Raw genomic sequence first — 17,158 nt, 5'->3', positions numbered from 1 at the left:
TGGCCGTACCAAAGACTTTAAAACCTTTTGTTAGAACAGACTTTATGGGACGGATTATAACGTGTTTGCAAACATCTTTTCAAAATGCCTCGAGCTGTCCATCACTACTGTAAACCGAGAACTGTATAAAAAAAATATTTAAAAAACAGCTTCTACAGTGGTAGAAATAAATTATTTAATTCAAAGAAAGTAAAAAATTTTTTTTTAAAAGCATATTTTTATTAGGCTACTTTGCAGTGTGACAAAAACCAATAGGACAATGAGATGTTTACTGTAGCCTACATAGTAAAGTGCCTAATTCCTTAGATAAAAGGGAGAACAGACCATGTCCAGACTTTCGATGACCTCAAGTACTCGTCAACTCTGTCTTTAATGCTTTTTCGGGTCGCATCTCTCATGGACATTTAAAAAATAACATTAGACTTGGGGATTACGGTCACGGACAGTGATATTCACAAACACTATCGTCAGATGCCTGTGTTACGCCGAACTCACAGGAAAATGAACAGGTACAGTACTGTACCTAATAATTCTTAAATAAAATCTACTGCTGGTCTTTATGGTCTGTTGCACATTTTTACATTGTATTCCATTTCCAGCGAGACTATTCAAGCCATCAACTCCCTGATGGATGATCGTGCAGTCTCTCTCCTCTCGCTACAGCCAATTTCATTTGAATTAGAATAAATTAATATATTTGTAGGGGTTGATGTATTTTCCATTAGGTCAAATCTGGTCTGTGATATGGAGTTAAAATGTAAAACTTCATAGAGTTCTTAAGCCTCATACATTGCAAGTTGACCCTTTTTTGCCATTAGGGTACACTTTACAATAGGACTCAACTCTGACTGACAGCAGCATTTATCGGTAGTCTAAAATGTGGCACAAATTGGGGGATTTCAAACACCCAAGGGCGATCTATTAGACTATCCTTTTGTAAATTAATGGAGGTGTGAATGTTCCAGTCAGTCGCTCTCCTATTGCACTAGAGTCCTGCATCAGGCAACAACAAAATCAGCTGGCGGGTGTTCCCAGAGTTGAGAGAGAACTTCGGTAAATACAATGGCGCAATTACACTTGACATGTGGACTGACGATTTTTGAAAAATAGGATACTTGTGCCTGACAGCCTATTACATAAATGATGAGTGGACGTTATCCAACACGGAGTGGGACAGTGCAGTTCAAAACTGCAGATAACATAAGGCCAGCTATTGTGAAAGAATACTTGTGGATCTTGTTGATTTCCTCTATCGCTTCAACGGGCCTACTGTCCACCTGGTAATTGTGTGGTTCCAAAAGGATAAAGCGTCACCTACTGATGGATGTGTGGTTTCAGAGATGACATCCCTTTCCTGCACAGCAAATTGAAGAAATCTAGTTGTGAACGGACTGTTCATTAGGTTATAATAATCCATGCCTTCTGGGAATGTTATAAAGTCCAAAACTTATGGGTGGAGTTAGAAATTTGGCTGTCAGAAGTATTAAAATGGATATTGTCTGCATATTTCAAGACATGGCAAAGAAGGGTGCGGTGAGATACCCTATTATGGGTTGGATGATATTTTTCTCATCAATAAACTTGATGCAAAATAGCCTACTAAATAGGACAAGCCTAAATAAACTAGTATATTTCATAAATATATGAAGTAGCCCAGGTCTTGAAAATATCCCCTCGCTGGACTCTGTTTCTTCTTCACATTAGCAAAGAAGGACTGTTTCAGAAAATCTATAGAGGGGCTATTCGTTTTTCACACTGTGGTAAATAAAGCCAGCTTGTTATTTAGGTTTTTAGAGGGAGAGAAACCAAAAGCATAATCAGCGTTTAACTCCCCCTTTGTGATTGCGTGATTCCATCAGTGCGCCACACTATCTACCACCATCTACCACAAACAGTCACGACATGAGCTAAAAACTTAGTTGAGGAACCACTGTACAATCAACTCAGAAAGCAGGGGATGCTCATTAGTCAGCTAATTGAAGACATCTCTAAATGACACTTAAATGGGCTCATAAGCTTTGCACAGTATACTTTTCACAGTTAATTCAACATTAGTCGATGAATGATAGAGTTACAGTGCATTCGGAAAGTATTCAGACCCCTTGACTTATCCAATTTCTGTTACGTTACAGCCATATTGTAAAATGTWTTAAATACATGTTTTCCATCTGCACACAATACCCCATAATTAAAAAGCAAAAAGTTGTTGCAAATCTATAAAAAATGTAAAACAAATGCTTTATTTAAATAAGTATCCAGACCTTTTGCTATGAGAGTCGAAATTGAGCTCAGGTATATCCTGTTTCCATTGATTATCCTTGAGATGTTTCTAAAACTTGGGAGTCCACCCGTGGCAAATTTAATTGATTGGACATGATTTGGAAAGGCACACACTTGTTGACAGTGCATGTCAGAGCAAAAACCAAGCCATGWGGTCAAAGGAATTGTCTGTAGTGCTCCTAGACAGGATTGTGTCGAAACACAGATCTGAGGAAGGGTCCCAAAAAATGTCTGCAGCATTGAAGGTCCCAAAGAACACAGTGGCCTCCATCACCAAGACTCTTCCTACGGCTGAGTAAAAAGGCACGACAGCCTGCTTGCAGTTTGCCAAAAGGCACCTAAAGACTCAGACCATGAGAAACAAGATTGTCTGGTCTAATGAAACCAAGATTGAACTCTTTGGCCTAAATGCCAAGCGTCACGTCTGGAGGAAACCTGGCACCATCTCTACGATGAACCTCCGCCCCCTCAGACTGGGGCGAAGGTTCACCTTCCAACAGGACAACGACGCTAAGCACACAGCCAAGATAATGCAGGAGTGGCTTCGGGACAAGTCTCTGAATGTCCTAGTGGCCCAGCCAGAGCCTGGACTTGAACCCAATTGAACGTCTCTGGAGAGACCTGAAACACTCCACATCCAACCTGACAGAGCTTGAGAGGATCTGCAGAGAAGAATGGTAGAAACTCCCCAAATACAGGTGTGCCAAACCTGCAGTGTCATACCCAAGAAGACTCGAGGCTGTAATCGATGCCAAAGGTGCTTCAACAAAGTACTGAGTAAAGGGTCTGAATGCTATTTTTTTTTTTTTTACATTCACAAAAATGTCTACAAAAAACTGTTTTTGCTTTGTCATTGTGGGGTAGTGTGTAGATGAAATAGTTATTTCCCCTCATCAATCCATTTTAGAACAAGGCTTTAACGTAACAAAATGTGGAAAAAGTCAACGTGTCTGAATACTTTCCCAATGCACTGTATGTTATCACACCACTACAATCCCTCAGTCACCCTAGACAAAGCGTGTGATGGTTTTAACTTGTGCTAACATTATCACTGTTGTTTTTCTCCTAGATAAAAACGTTGACCTCTGCTGAAGACCGCACTTTATCCCTGAGCATGAACCTGGTTGAAACATATGGGCGGGTTTGACAACTGACCAACAATTCAAAGTGACTTGAATGTTACTGTTTAATACATGCACCAGCTCTGATGTAGCTCCCTCAGGAGCCCTCCCGACTAATTACTTGGTTTATCAACAATAAAAAAGTTTGGTCGCACACAGCATACACCTGACTGAGTGTGTTACGGCTGCCCAAGTGAGGTGGTGCACATAGACAGCATGCAGTGGAGGAGGCGCCACTGCTACACGCACGTCGCTGGCCTACTGTCTCTCCTCTTGCTCCTGATCATCCTGGGCCATCAAGACTGGCTGCCGGGCCTCAGTGGGACAACATGGCAGAGGGAGCACCCAGTGGCTTACACCGAAAGAGGACTACACTCTACCAAAGAAAAAGGGAATCACAGCTCATCACAGATTCTACTGGTTCCCCCTGCGCCTCCGGAAAGAAATTCCAACCTCAGTTCCCCCCAGGACTCCTCCTTTCCACAGCGGATTACGGGACTGGAGAACTCAATGGCTGCTAATGCTAGCTTGAGAGGAGAAGTCGGGCTAAGGGGCCTGCTGACCTCAGAGCCATACCCTTACATCATCAATGAGCCCGACAAGTGCCGGGAGGGCAACCCAGAGCCCTTCCTGGTGCTGCTGATAACCACGGAGGCCCAGCAGGTGGAGGCCAGGGAGACCATTCGGCAGACKTGGGGGAACGAGAGCATGGTCCCGGGCCTCAGCTTTGTTCGGCTCTTCCTGCTGGGCGTAAAGGAGGGCAGGGTGGGCCGCCTGCAGCAGAGCAGCCTGGAGGCCGAGAGCCGGAGGCACCGTGACATCATCCAGCAGGATTACATGGACACTTACAACAACCTGACTATCAAAACCCTGATGGGCATGCACTGGGTGTCTGCGCACTGCCCGGGCGCCAACTATGTCATGAAGACAGACAGTGACATGTTTGTCAACACAGAGTATCTCGTGCACAAGCTGCTCCGGCCAGAGATGCAGCCGAAACGGGACTACATTACGGGCTACCTGATGAGGGGCTTTGCACCCAACAGGAACAAGAATAGCAAGTGGTACATGTCGCCCGAGCTGTACCCCAGCGAGGTGTACCCTACTTTCTGCTCAGGAACGGGCTATGTGTTCTCAGGGGACCTGGCTGTTAAGATCTACAGGGCCTCCCTGAGCATCCGCAGGCTGCATCTGGAGGACGTTTACGTGGGCATCTGCCTGGCCAAGCTGCGGATCGAACCCACGCCGCCGCCTAATGAGTTCCTGTTCAACCACTGGCGGGTGTCCTACTCCAGCTGCAAGTATAGCCACCTCATAACCTCCCACCAGTTTCACCCCAACGAACTGCTCAAGTACTGGCACCACCTGCAGAGCAACAAGCACAACGCCTGCATCAACACATCCAAAGACAAGGTGGGCAAGTTTCGCCAGAGGAAACTGCAGGGGGTACAGCCTATTTGGTGACAGAGGGTTGAGTGTGATGTTAGGTCATTGCCTGTGCAAGATACTGGGCAAGAGGTGACAGAGTCAAGCATGTTTTCGGACAAACTAARGATTGAAGGCCGTCTTTTTTTATTACTACAGTTCATATTTTTGAGTTTAATACATTCATTGATTGAAAGAATATATGCATTGGTGGACAGATGAAGACATTACTTATGTGAAATGTGGATGCTGTTTATTATGAGGATAAATCTTAGACTATTGGTGGACTGTCACTGTCTAGTATCCATTTTGTTCAACTTGAGTTTAAATACTTTTCCTTTTAAGGTTGAATCGAAGTAGCATAATAAAACATTTAAAAAGATCTGTAAGTTTCAGCTAGATGTTTTTTCTTTGTTGCATTGGATCCACACGTCGCACTTCCGCATCTGTGGTGAAAGTTGTTAGCAGTTTTTGTCAGACATTTTGACATCCCAAAAATCGGTGGTCTCACAAAATCATCCAAGCAGTTTTGGACTACAAACATTTATAACCCCTCTATGGAAAGATGACTCACGAAAACGAGGGTGTTCTCCGTTTTGCTCTATGACCACCACAATTTGGGACTCGTCTGAAGTCGGTACAGCTGATCTGCGAACTTCTGTATGCAGCGTCCGAACAGTATGGGCTACACACTAATGTGACCCCTCTGTCCCTCCAGGATTTAACAAGATTTGTGAATTCTGCAGCCAAAAAAGCTTGATTTTGCGTAAACTTTTCTGAAATACATTTTGCAATGTTTTTTTTCACATTAATTTCATAAAGCAATACAAGTCATGTGCTCAGTTTTTGTACGATTTTAAGCAGAATACATAATAGAAAAACAATTAGAAACATCTAAAGTGCTCAATTTTGGTTATTTTCCTTAACAGCTTTGTCATAATCCACTCACACCTCTCCATCAGGCCTGCCATCAACACAAGATGCATCTAACAGATTCAAAGCTGATCAATCTCTTTCAATTTGAGGATCAGTATTTCTTTCTAATAAGTTATCACAATCAAGAATTTTGAAGACTTTCTGAAAGGGTCGTAAGGGAGATGAAAAGAAAACGTAAAAATAGAGAATTGTGGTTGATATTTACTATTCCATTTAAAAAATCCAGAAAGATTTCGTGATCAGTATTACATTTTAGAGAGTTTAAAACAGCAAAGCTGACAAATTGCACTCAGTGCTTTGAGCAGCGCTCTCCATAGACAGACTGGGGAGGGCAGAGTGCTGACCCCCCTCCTAAAGCCAAGGTTAGCGGAGTAAAAGTTGAGTAAAACGCCACAACTTGATTCTTTCAGAGCTTGCCACAGTCTTCCCTGCTACCACTTCAGTCATGGTGATCTGCCGCTGCTGTGGGAACTGTTCTGACATTCTCATATGCTTTGCTGATTCTAAGTGACTTGATCGTCGACATTCTTTAGTTTCCAAAAACATTTGGAAATTGTTTCGCACGGTCGTTAGCTGTTATTGTTGGCAAATGAGATTGATTTCTGTTCATTATACTGCCCGTCAGCCATCACCCCTCTTTGCACGCGAATATGCTGACAGGCCAGGGGGAAAAAAGAAAAGAAACCTGTTGACGTGTGGTTGGATTGGGCCATTTTCCACGGTAACAGTGCAGTAATTGGTAAGAATTTACAAACCCGCTTTTGATTGGACCCTTTTATGCGCTAAAAGTGCGGGAATTGGTCAAAATTGCGAACTACTGCATCATATGCGTTGATTGGTTGATTTTGCATTGAATTATGCGATCACAGAAATGCAGAATCCTGGAGGGACTGCCCTCTGCAAAGATGACTCTCACTGACACGAACATGTCGGTTGTTTTGCTCTAAGACGCCCATAGGCCTCAAGACTCGTCTGAACGTCCCCTGGTACCAGTTGAAAGAAATGTATGAAAGTACACTGAACAAAATATAAAAACGCCACGTATTGTTCGTCCCATGTTTCATGAGCTGAAATAAATAAAAAATACTAGGAATTTTCCATATGCACAAAAAGCTTATTTCTCTCATTTTGAGTATTTCTGCCTGCAATAAAGCCCTTTTGTGGGAAACGCTCATTCTGATTGGCTGGGCCTGGCTCCCATGTGGGTGGGCCTATGCTCACCCATGGCAGCACCCCTGCGTAGTCATGTGAAATCCATAGATTAGGGCCTAATGAATTTATTTAAATTGACCGATTTCCTTATATGAACTGTAACTAAGTAAAATATTACAAATTGTTGCTTGTCGCGTTTGTATGTTTTCTTCTCATATACATACACTATTGTTCAAGTTTGGGGTCACTTAGAACTGTCCTTGTTTTTTTTTTTTTTTTTCACATTTTTTGTTCATTAAAATAACACCAAATTGATCAGAAATACAGTGTAGACATTGATTATCTTGTAAATTACTATTGTAGCTGGAAACSGCAGATTTTTTTATGGAATATCACATAGGCGTACAGCGGACCATTATCAGCCACCATCACTCCTGTGTTCCAATGGCACGTTGTGTTAGCTAATCCAAGTTTATAATTTTAAAAGGCTACCTTGTTGGTATCAACACATCCCTTCCGCTGATCCTCAACACAGGGGTCTCTCAGGGGTGCGTGCGCAGTCGCCTCCTGAACCCCGTTCACTCATGACTGCACAGCCCCCTGTTCACTCATGACTGCACAGCCAGGCATGACACCAACACCATCATTAAGTTTGCCGATGACACAACAGTGGTAGGCCTGATCACCGACAACGAAAAGACAGCCTATAGGGAGGTCAGAGACCTGACCGTGTGGCACAAGGACAACCTCTCTCTCTCAACGTGATCAATAAAAAGGAGATGATTGTGGACTACAGGAAAAGGAGGACAGAGCACGCCCCCATTTTCATCAACGAGGCTGTAGTGGAGCAGGTTGAGAGCTTTAAGTTCCTTGGCGTCCACATCAACAAACTAACATGGTCCAACCAAGGCAGTCATGAAGAGGGCACGACCAAACCCATTCCCCCTCAGGAAAAGATTTGCCATGGGTCCTCAGATCCTCAAAAGGTTTTACAGCAGCACCATTGAGAGCATGCTGACTGGTTGCATCACTGCATGGTATGGCAACTGCTCGGCCTGCGACCGCAAGGCACTACAGAGGGTAGTGCGTAAGGCCCAGTAAATCACCGGGGCCAAGCTTCCTGCCCCCCCTATACCAGGCTGTGTCAGAGGAAGAACCTAATAATTAAACACTCCAGCCACCCGTGTCATAGACTGTTCTCTCTGCTACCGCACAGCTACCGCGCCAAGTCTAGGTCCAAGAGGCTTCTAAACAGCTTCTACCCTCAAGCAATAAGACTCCTGAACATCTAATCAAATTGCTACCCAGACTATTTGCATTGCCCCCACTCCCCTCTTCTACACTGCTGCTGCTACTCTGTTAACTATGCATAGTCAATTTAATAGCTCTACCTACATGTACATATTACCTCGACACCGACACCGCACATGGAGTCTGTACCGGTAGTACCACCTGTATATAGCCCCACTATTGTTATTTACAGCTGTTCTTTAATTATTTGTTATTCTTATCTTACTTTTTGGGGGGTCTTTTGTTAACTTCTTATGGCTGGGGGCAGTATTGAGTAGCTTGGATGAATAAGGTTCCCAGAGTAAACTGCCTGCTACTCAGGCCCAGAAGCTAAGATATGCATATTATTAGTAGATTTGGATAGAAAACACTCTGAAGTTTCTAAAACTGTTTGAATGATATAACAGAACTCATATGGCAGGCAAAAACCTGAGAAAAAATCCAACCAGGAAGTGGGAAATCTGAGGTTTGTAGGTTTTCAAGTCTTTGCCTACCCAATATACGGGGTTATATTTTATTTTTATTTTTTACCTTTATTTAACTAGGCTAGTTAAGAACAAATTCTTATTTTCAATGACAGCCTAGGAACACTGAACTGCCTTGTTCAGGTGCAGAACAACAGATTTGTACCTTGTCAGCTCGGGGATTTGAACTTGCAACCTTTCGGTTACTAGTCCAACACTCTAACCACTAGGCTACCCTGCCGCCCATATTGCACTTCCCAAGGCTTCCACTAGATGTCAACAGTCTTTAGAACCTTGTTTCAGGCTTCTACTGTGSAGGGGGAGAGAATAAGAGATGATTGACTAAGAGGTCTGGCAGAATGCCATGAGCTCAGTCAGGCGCGCGCCAGTGAGAGGTAGCTGCGTTCCTTTTCCTTTCTAAAGACAAAGGAATTCTCCGGTTTAAACATTATTGAAGATTTATGATAAAAACATCSTAAAGACTGATTCTATACATCATTTGACATGTTTCTACGAACTGCAATGGAACTTCTTGACTTTGTCTGGCCTGCGCTTCGTGAATTTGGATTTGTGAACTATATGCGCAAACAAAAGAGGTATTTGGACATTAATTATGGACGTTATCGAACAAAACAAACATTTGTGGAACTGGGATTCATGGGAGTGCATTCTGATGATCATTAAAGGTAAGTGAATATTTATAATGCTATTTCTGACTTCTGTTGACTCCACAACATGGCGGGTATCTGTATGGCTTGTTTTGGTCTCTGAGCTCTGTACTCAGATTATTGCATGGTGTGCTTTTTCCGTAAAGCTTTTTTGAAATCCGACACAGCGGTTGCATTAAGGAGAAGTGGATCTATAATTCCATGCATAACACTTGTATCTTTTATCAATGTTTATTATGAGTATTTCTGGAAATTGATGTGGCRCTCTGCAAAAATCACAGGATGTTTTGGAAGCAAAACATTACTGAACATAATGCTCCAATGTAAACAGGTTTTTGGATATAAATATGAACTTTATCGGAAAAAAAACCCACACATTATTGTGTAACACGAAGTCCTATGAATGTCATCTGATGAAGATCAAAAGTTAGAGTTAATCACTTTCTGCTTTTTGTGACTCGTCTCTTTGGCTGGAAAAATGGCTTTGTTTTTCTGTGACTAGGTGCTGACCTAACAATCGCATGGTATGCTTTCGAGGTAAAGCCTTTTTGAAATCGGACACTGTGGTGGGATTAACAACAAATGTATCTTTAAAATGGTGTATAATACTTATTAGTGTATAATACTAATACTGTTTGAGGAATTTTAATTATGAGATGTTTGAATTTTGCGCCCTGCACTTTCACTGGCTGTTGTCATATCGATCCCGTTAACGGGATTTCAGCCGTAAGAAGTTAAATGCATTGTTCGTTAATGGCTTGTAAGTAAGCATTTCACTGTAAGGTCTAATATCTGTTGTATTAGGTGCATGTGACAAATAAAATTTGATGTCAGAGGAAAAACCAAGCCACGAGGTCGAAGGAACTGTCCGTAGAGCTCCGAGACAGGATTATGTCGAGGTACAGGTCTGGGAAAGGGTACCAAAGCATTTATACAGCATTGGAGGTCTCCAAGAAGACAGTGGCCTCTATTATTCTTACATGGAATAAGTTTGGAACAACCAAGACTCTTCCTAAAGCTGTCCGCACGGCCAAACTGAACAAATCGAGGGAGAATGGCCTTGGTCAGGCAGGTGACCAAGAACCCAATGGTCACTGACAGAGATCCTGAGTTCGTCTGGAGAAAGTTCCAGAAGGACAACAATCTCTGCAGCACTCAACCAAATCAGGCCTTTATGGCCAGATGGAAGCCACTCCTCAGTAAAAGGCACATGACAGCCCTCTGGAGTTGGCCAAAAGGCACCTAAAGGACTCAGACCATGAGAAACAATATTCTCTGGTCTGATGAACCCAAGATTTGACTCTTTAGACTGAATGCCAAGCGACACGTCTGGAGGAAACCTGACACCCATCCTACGGTGAAGCATGGTGGCAGCATCWTGCTGTGGGGATGTTTTTCCAGTAGCAGGGACTGGGAGACTAGTCAGGATCAAGGGAAAGATGAACAGAGCAAAGTATAGAGATCCTTGATGAAAACCTGCTCAAGAGCATTCAGCACCTCAGACTGTGGCAAATGTTCACCTTCCAACAGGACAACAACCCCAAGCACACAGCCAAGACAATGCAGGAGTGGCTTCGGGACAAGTCTCTGAATGTCCTAGAGTGGTCCAGACAGAGTCCGGACTTGAACCGGATCGAACACCTCTGGAGATACCTGAAAATAGCTGTGCAGCAACACTCCCCATCCAACCTGACAGCGCTTGAGAGGATCTGCAGAGAAGAATGGGAGGAACTCCAAGTACAGGTGTGCCAAGCTTGTAGCGTCATACCCAAGAAGACTCAGGGCTGTAATCGCCGCCAAAAGGTACTTCAACAAATTACTGAGGTAAAGGGTCTGAATATTTTTTCTATTTTCTTTGATAAATTAGCAAAAATGTCAAAAAAATGGTTTTTGCTTTGTCATTATGGGATATTGTTTGGAAATTGAAAACAATTTAATCCATTTAAAAATGTGGAAAAAGTAGAGGTCTGACTACACTGTCTCTCAGATACAGGGCAGACTTTAGAATAAACTTAGATTTTTGGGGGCGGGGAACTGTTTTTCTATGCGTTTGTATGGGCTAAAGCAGTAAGGCCAAAAATAATATTTAATATTTAATCATTTTTTTATACTTCAAGGGGACATAAAATGTATAATCAAATTGCAAAATGATCCTCCGTATTACCTTCTTAAAACATTCCAGATAACTTAGTAGTAAAAAGTGTTCAGTATCAAAAGGAACATTGAATCATTTCACAAGTACCAGTTGATCTACATGAATTATGAAGGGCAGGACAACTGCAAGAGAGAACGTGGGTGAAAGAAAAAACGATATGGGTGGTACACTACAAACCACAAATGGTAAAAGACATTTAATAAGGTTATACATTTTTCTGCCATTTCCAGAGATGAAAATAATGAAACCTCCCTGGTCAGGGATCAGCCCAATGATTGATAAATCAATACATCTTGTTTATACTGAAAGCACTCCACCCCTGACAATCAGCTAAGCAGAGAGATCCTAACTAAACACATTGAATAATTCTTATCAAAAAAGGTGTCTACAGTACTGTTGTAGTCACTTCAAGGGTTTAACCAACATGGGTGTTAAATGTGTTTCTAGCTTACCATGTACAGTGCCAGTCAAAAGTTTGGACACACCTACTCATTGAAGGGTTCTCCTTTATGTTTGACTATTTTCTACATTGCAGAACAATAGTGAAGACATCAAAACTATGAAACATGGAATCATGTAGTAACCAAAACAAAACAAAAAGTGTTAGACAAATCAAAATATATTTTATATTCTTCAAAGCAGCCACCCTTTGCCTTGACAGATTTCCACACTCAACCAGCTACACCTGGAATGCTTTTCCAACAGTRTTGAAGGAGTTCCCACATATGCGAAGCACTTGTTGGCTGTTTTTCCTTCACTCTGCAATTCCAACTCATTCCAAACTAATCTAAAATTGGGTTGAGGTTGGGTGATTGTGGAGGCCAGGTCATCTGATGCAGCACTCCATACTCTACTTCTTGGTCAAATATCCTTTACACAGCCTGGAGGTGTGTTTTGGTTCATTGTCCTGTTGAAAAACAAATTATCATCCCACTAAGCGCAAACCAGATGGGATGGCGTATCACTGCATAATGCTGTGATAGCCATGCTGGTTAACTGTGCCTTGAATTCTAAATAAATCGGTGACCGTGTCACTAGCAAAGCACCACCACACATGCAGAGATAATCCGTTCACCTACTCTGCATCTCACAACGACACGGCAGTTGGAACAAAAAATCGAAAATTTGGGCCCATCAGACCAAAGGACAGATTTCCACCGGTCTAATGTCCATTGCTCGTGTGTCTTGGCCCATGCAAGTCCCTTATTATTGGTGTCCTTTAGTAGTGGTTTCTTTGCTGCAATATGACCATGAAGGCCTGATTCACGCAGTCTCCTCTGAACAGTTGATGTTGAGATGTGTCTGTCTTGAACTTATTTGGCTGTAATCATAGGCTGGTAACTAATTAACTTATTATCCTCTGCAGCAGAGGTAACTCTGGGTCTTCCTTTCCTGTGGCGGTCCTCATGAGAGTTTCATCATAGCGCTTGATGGTTTTTGCAACTGCACTTGAAAAAACTTTCAAAGTTCTTGGAATTTTCCAGATTGACACCTTTATGTCTTAAAGTAATGATGGACTGGCGTTTCTCTTTGCTTATTTGAGCTGTTCTTGCCAAAATATGGACTTGGTCTTTTACCAAATAGGGTGATCTTCTGTATACCACCCCTACCTTGTCACAACAATTGATTGGCTCAAACGCATTAAGAAAATAAATAACACAAATTAACTTAATTGAAATGCATTCCAGGTGACTACCTCATGAAGCTGGTTGAGAGAATGCCAAGAGTGTGCAAAGCAGTCATAAAGGCAAAGGGTGGCTACTTTGAAGAATATAACATATATTTTGATTTGTGTAACACTTGTTTGGTTACTACATGATTCCATGTGTTATTTCATAGGTTTGATGATGTAGAACATAGTAAAAATAAAGAAAAACCCTGGAATGAGTAGGTGTCCAAACCTTTGACTGGTACTGTYTAATAGTGAAGAAACAGAACACTAACACACAACAAATCAGTTATTAACTATTAATTGATACATAGCTACAACTATATTGTGCATACCATAACAAATAACTGAAAACAACATAATAGAATGCACTGAAAATATATAGTGACTATGAAGTTCAGCCTTGACCGAAAAAAATGAAAGTTCAGCATAATTCCATCACGAAGGAGATATGTACATTCATCGCGAGTTCTCCTACGCATAAGACTCCACAAAGGATGCTTCAGAGTAATTCAGAGTAATTGTATTCTGCTTTGTGAATTAACCATCTTCAGAAGCGTTGATGAAAATGAAGCTTGGAGATGAACTAAAACAGCAGCAATGGCAAAGTAGAATCAGTATTAAAATTTCAGAATGATAGACATACACTAAAATGAGACCACTGCAGTGTGTGTGGATGAGGAAGACAAAGGCAGCTTGACCTTCCCAGGTTTGCCCATTTGCAGAGACGTCGCCGAGTCGTGACTCATTCCCTGTACTCTGTGGTTCCCTACAATCAGTACCTGGAGCCCGATCTCATTATAGACTGGGCAGCCTCTGGACACAGATCGCAGGCCCCAAAGACCTGGAGGTGCAGTGAGCTAACAGTACACGTCAATGAGCTGGCCAGGGCACAGCACAACAATATACCTCAAGCTTTGGGTAATAAGTTAGTCACGGAAACCGATCAGAGGAACATGAACTCCCTATTACAACAGTAGAGTAGGAACTGGACTTCAACTGGTTTGCATCTGTTATTCTCCAAGGTATGTAATAGTTCAAACAACAAAAAATATACCGTTGATAAGAATACGATTTTTCGGTAGGATTTTCAATACCCCAAATATTTTCTATACTGAACTGAAATGTAACAATTTCAAATATTTTACTGAGTTACAGTTCATAAGTCAAATAAATTCATTAGGCCCTAATCTATGGATTTCACATGACTGGGAATACAGATATGCATCGGTTGGTCACAGATGCCTTAAAAAGAAAAGCTAGGCGCGTGGATCAGAGAACCAGTCAGTATCTGGTGTTAACACCATTTGCCTAATGCAGCACGACATCTCCTTCGCATACAGTTCACCAGGTTGTTGATTGTGGCCTGTGGAATGTTGTCCCACTCCTCTTCAATGGCTGAGCGAAGTTGCTGGATATTGGCGGGAACTGGAACACCTTGCCGTACACGTCTATCCAAAGCATCCCAAACATGCTCAATGGGTGACAGGTGTGGTAAGTATGCAGGCCATGGAAGAACTGACATTTCCAGCTATTGTGTAAAGAGCTTTGCGTTATCATACTGAAACATGAGGTGATGGTGGAGGATGAATGGCATGACAATGGGCCTCAAGATCTCATCACGGCATCTCTGTGCATTCAAATTGTCATTGATAAAAATGGAATTGTGTTCGTTATCTTTAGTTTATGACTGCCCATACCATGGGGCACTCTGTTCACAACATTGACATCAGCAAACCACTTGCCCACACAACACCATACACGCCGTCTGCCCGGTACATTTGAAACCGGGATTCATCTGTGAAGAGCATTTTCCCACTGAAGTCGGTTACAATGCCGAACTGCAGTCAGGTCAAGACCCTGGTGAGGACGACAAGCATGCAGATGAGCTTCCCTGAGACGGTTTCTGACAGTTTGTGCAGAAACTCTTCGGTTGTGCACACCCACAGTTTCATCAGTTCTCTGGTTGGCTGGTCTCAGACGATCCCGCAGGTGTAGAAGCCAGATGTGGAGGTCCTGGCGTGGTTACACGTGGTCTACAGTTGTGAGGCCGGTTGGACATACTGCCAAATTCTCGAAAACAACTTGAGACAAGGCGCCTTATGGTAGTTATTAATATTAAATTCTCTGGCAACAACTCTGGTGGACATTCCTGCAGTCAGCATGCCAATTGCATGCTCCCTGAACTTGAGACATCTGTGGCATTGTATTGTGTGACAAAACAACACATTTTAGAGAGGCCTTCTATTGAAGCAAGCACAAGGTGCACCTGTGCAATGATCATGCTGTTTAATCACCATCTTGATATGCCACACCTGTCAGGTGGATGGATTACCTTGCCAAAMGAAAAATGCTCARTAATAGGGATAAACAAATMTGTGCACAAAATACAAGAGAAAGCTTTTTGTGCATATGGAACATTTCAGGGATWTTRTTTATTTCAGCTCATGAAACCAACACTTTACATGTTGCATTTATATTCTTGTTCAGTGTAAATTGAGCAAATTGCATTCTCTCCAGCTATTAGGGATGTATTCACAGATATAAATTTGAACCTTGGACCAATGCATAAGATACTAGTGCATTGGTCCCTGGGAGCATTTGAAAACCGATCCAAAACGTTACGAATTGCCGGTTTACTAAATGTTTTTTTATTCATTGTTTCATTCCAAAAATACCTCATCTGTTGTGGCTGAATTGACAAGTCCTCTCCTTCAGTTCAGTAGCCTATCAAACTTTTATGCATGTAACTGCGTACAACTATCTGATAAGTGTACAGTTTAAGACAGTTGCTCATGTCAACGAGAGATGGGCCTTATCCCTGTTCTAATAGGCTATTTGTGCATCTGCACAGCACGTTCAGCATTCAAATGCTTGTAAAAATGGCTTTCACACTGTCAAATCATAGGCTTTATAAGTTAAGTGACAACCAATGTAATTTGCTGGGTCATTGTTACCAAATGCACTGTAGAGAATGGTGTTTTAACAGAGTGGACAACCCACATCCAACTGCTGATTGGAGTTTTCAAACATTCAGAATTTACTTAGATTCAGGTTCACCATAATAAATAGTTTTGATAGTTTTGCTTTAAAACAGTCAGGGTATTGTGATTTTTACATGAACAGGGTCTTTTCATCAAGGACATCATTTTTWAAAAGTTGCCTAGACATGGTCGCAATGGTCTAGGGGTGTAACGGTACACGTATTAGTACCCGAAACGGTCAGTACAGCAACCTTTGACCCGCCTGCAAATGAATACATAAAAATAAAAATAATTGTCCCCCCAAAAAATCTCGAGTTCTGTACGATGGGGGTGGTCGATAAACCAGAATTGGAGGATCCTCCATGATCGTTAAAATCCCTAGTTTGGGAATATTTTGGCTTCACAGTAGATTACAACAACGATGGACCGAAAGTTGTGGATAAAACGTTAACAGTATGTCGCTACTGCTCAACGAGAATAGCCTACGCAGATTGGTGCATGTAGCTTGTTGTTGTTGGCTAAATCACAAGTCACCAACACAGCACTATAATCATAGAACCTCCGTGCGTGACAAAGCAAGTTGAGATGATCCAATCAATGGAAGATATGGAAATATAGTGCCTTCGGAAAGTATCCAGACCCACTAACTTTCCCAACATTTTGTTARGTCACAGCCTTATAAAAATGGATAAAAAAAAWWAAAWAARCCTCAGCAATCTACACAATACCCCAGTCACAAAGCGAAAACAGGTTAAATGTTTGCACATTTATTTACGTAAGTATTCAGACCCTTTGCTATGAGACTMGAAATTGAGCTCAGGTGCATCCTGATTCCATTGATCATCTTTGAGATGTTTTGTCAGAGCCCTCAAACTCAACTCTGGACCGCGAAGCCAGTTCCACTGCTTGTTTTCAAAATCAGGTAGAACAGAAAACAAGCAGCATCCAGACCTCGTAGAGTAAGAGTTGAATACCCCRSGTGCAGAGAATCATTGTACCATCTAGACCACTGAA

The 17,158-nt window shown here is 42.1% G+C and overlaps 2 protein-coding genes across 2 annotated transcripts in view; one reads left to right on the top strand and one right to left on the bottom strand.

Moving 5' to 3' along the window:
* Positions 1-5,068, top strand: part of LOC111957204 (beta-1,3-galactosyltransferase 2) — a 40,083-nt gene extending 35,015 nt beyond the window's left edge. Inside the window, exon 2 of the mRNA XM_023977972.2 lies at positions 3,350-5,068. Within this exon, the coding sequence (XP_023833740.1) occupies positions 3,618-4,865 (1,248 nt within the window). The 5' untranslated portion in view covers positions 3,350-3,617 and the 3' untranslated portion in view covers positions 4,866-5,068. The remainder of the gene's footprint in view (positions 1-3,349) is intronic.
* LOC111957203 (parafibromin) overlaps positions 1-17,158 on the bottom strand; it is a 65,044-nt gene that overhangs the window by 33,896 nt on the left and 13,990 nt on the right. The gene's annotated exons all lie outside the window — the stretch shown is intronic.

Source organism: Salvelinus sp. IW2-2015, linkage group LG32 (genome assembly GCF_002910315.2).
Source record: "Salvelinus sp. IW2-2015 linkage group LG32, ASM291031v2, whole genome shotgun sequence".
In the NCBI taxonomy this organism is placed as follows: domain Eukaryota; kingdom Metazoa; phylum Chordata; class Actinopteri; order Salmoniformes; family Salmonidae; genus Salvelinus; species Salvelinus sp. IW2-2015.
Note: the sequence above shows the minus strand (reverse complement) of the source record. Positions and strands in the feature narration are given on the sequence as shown.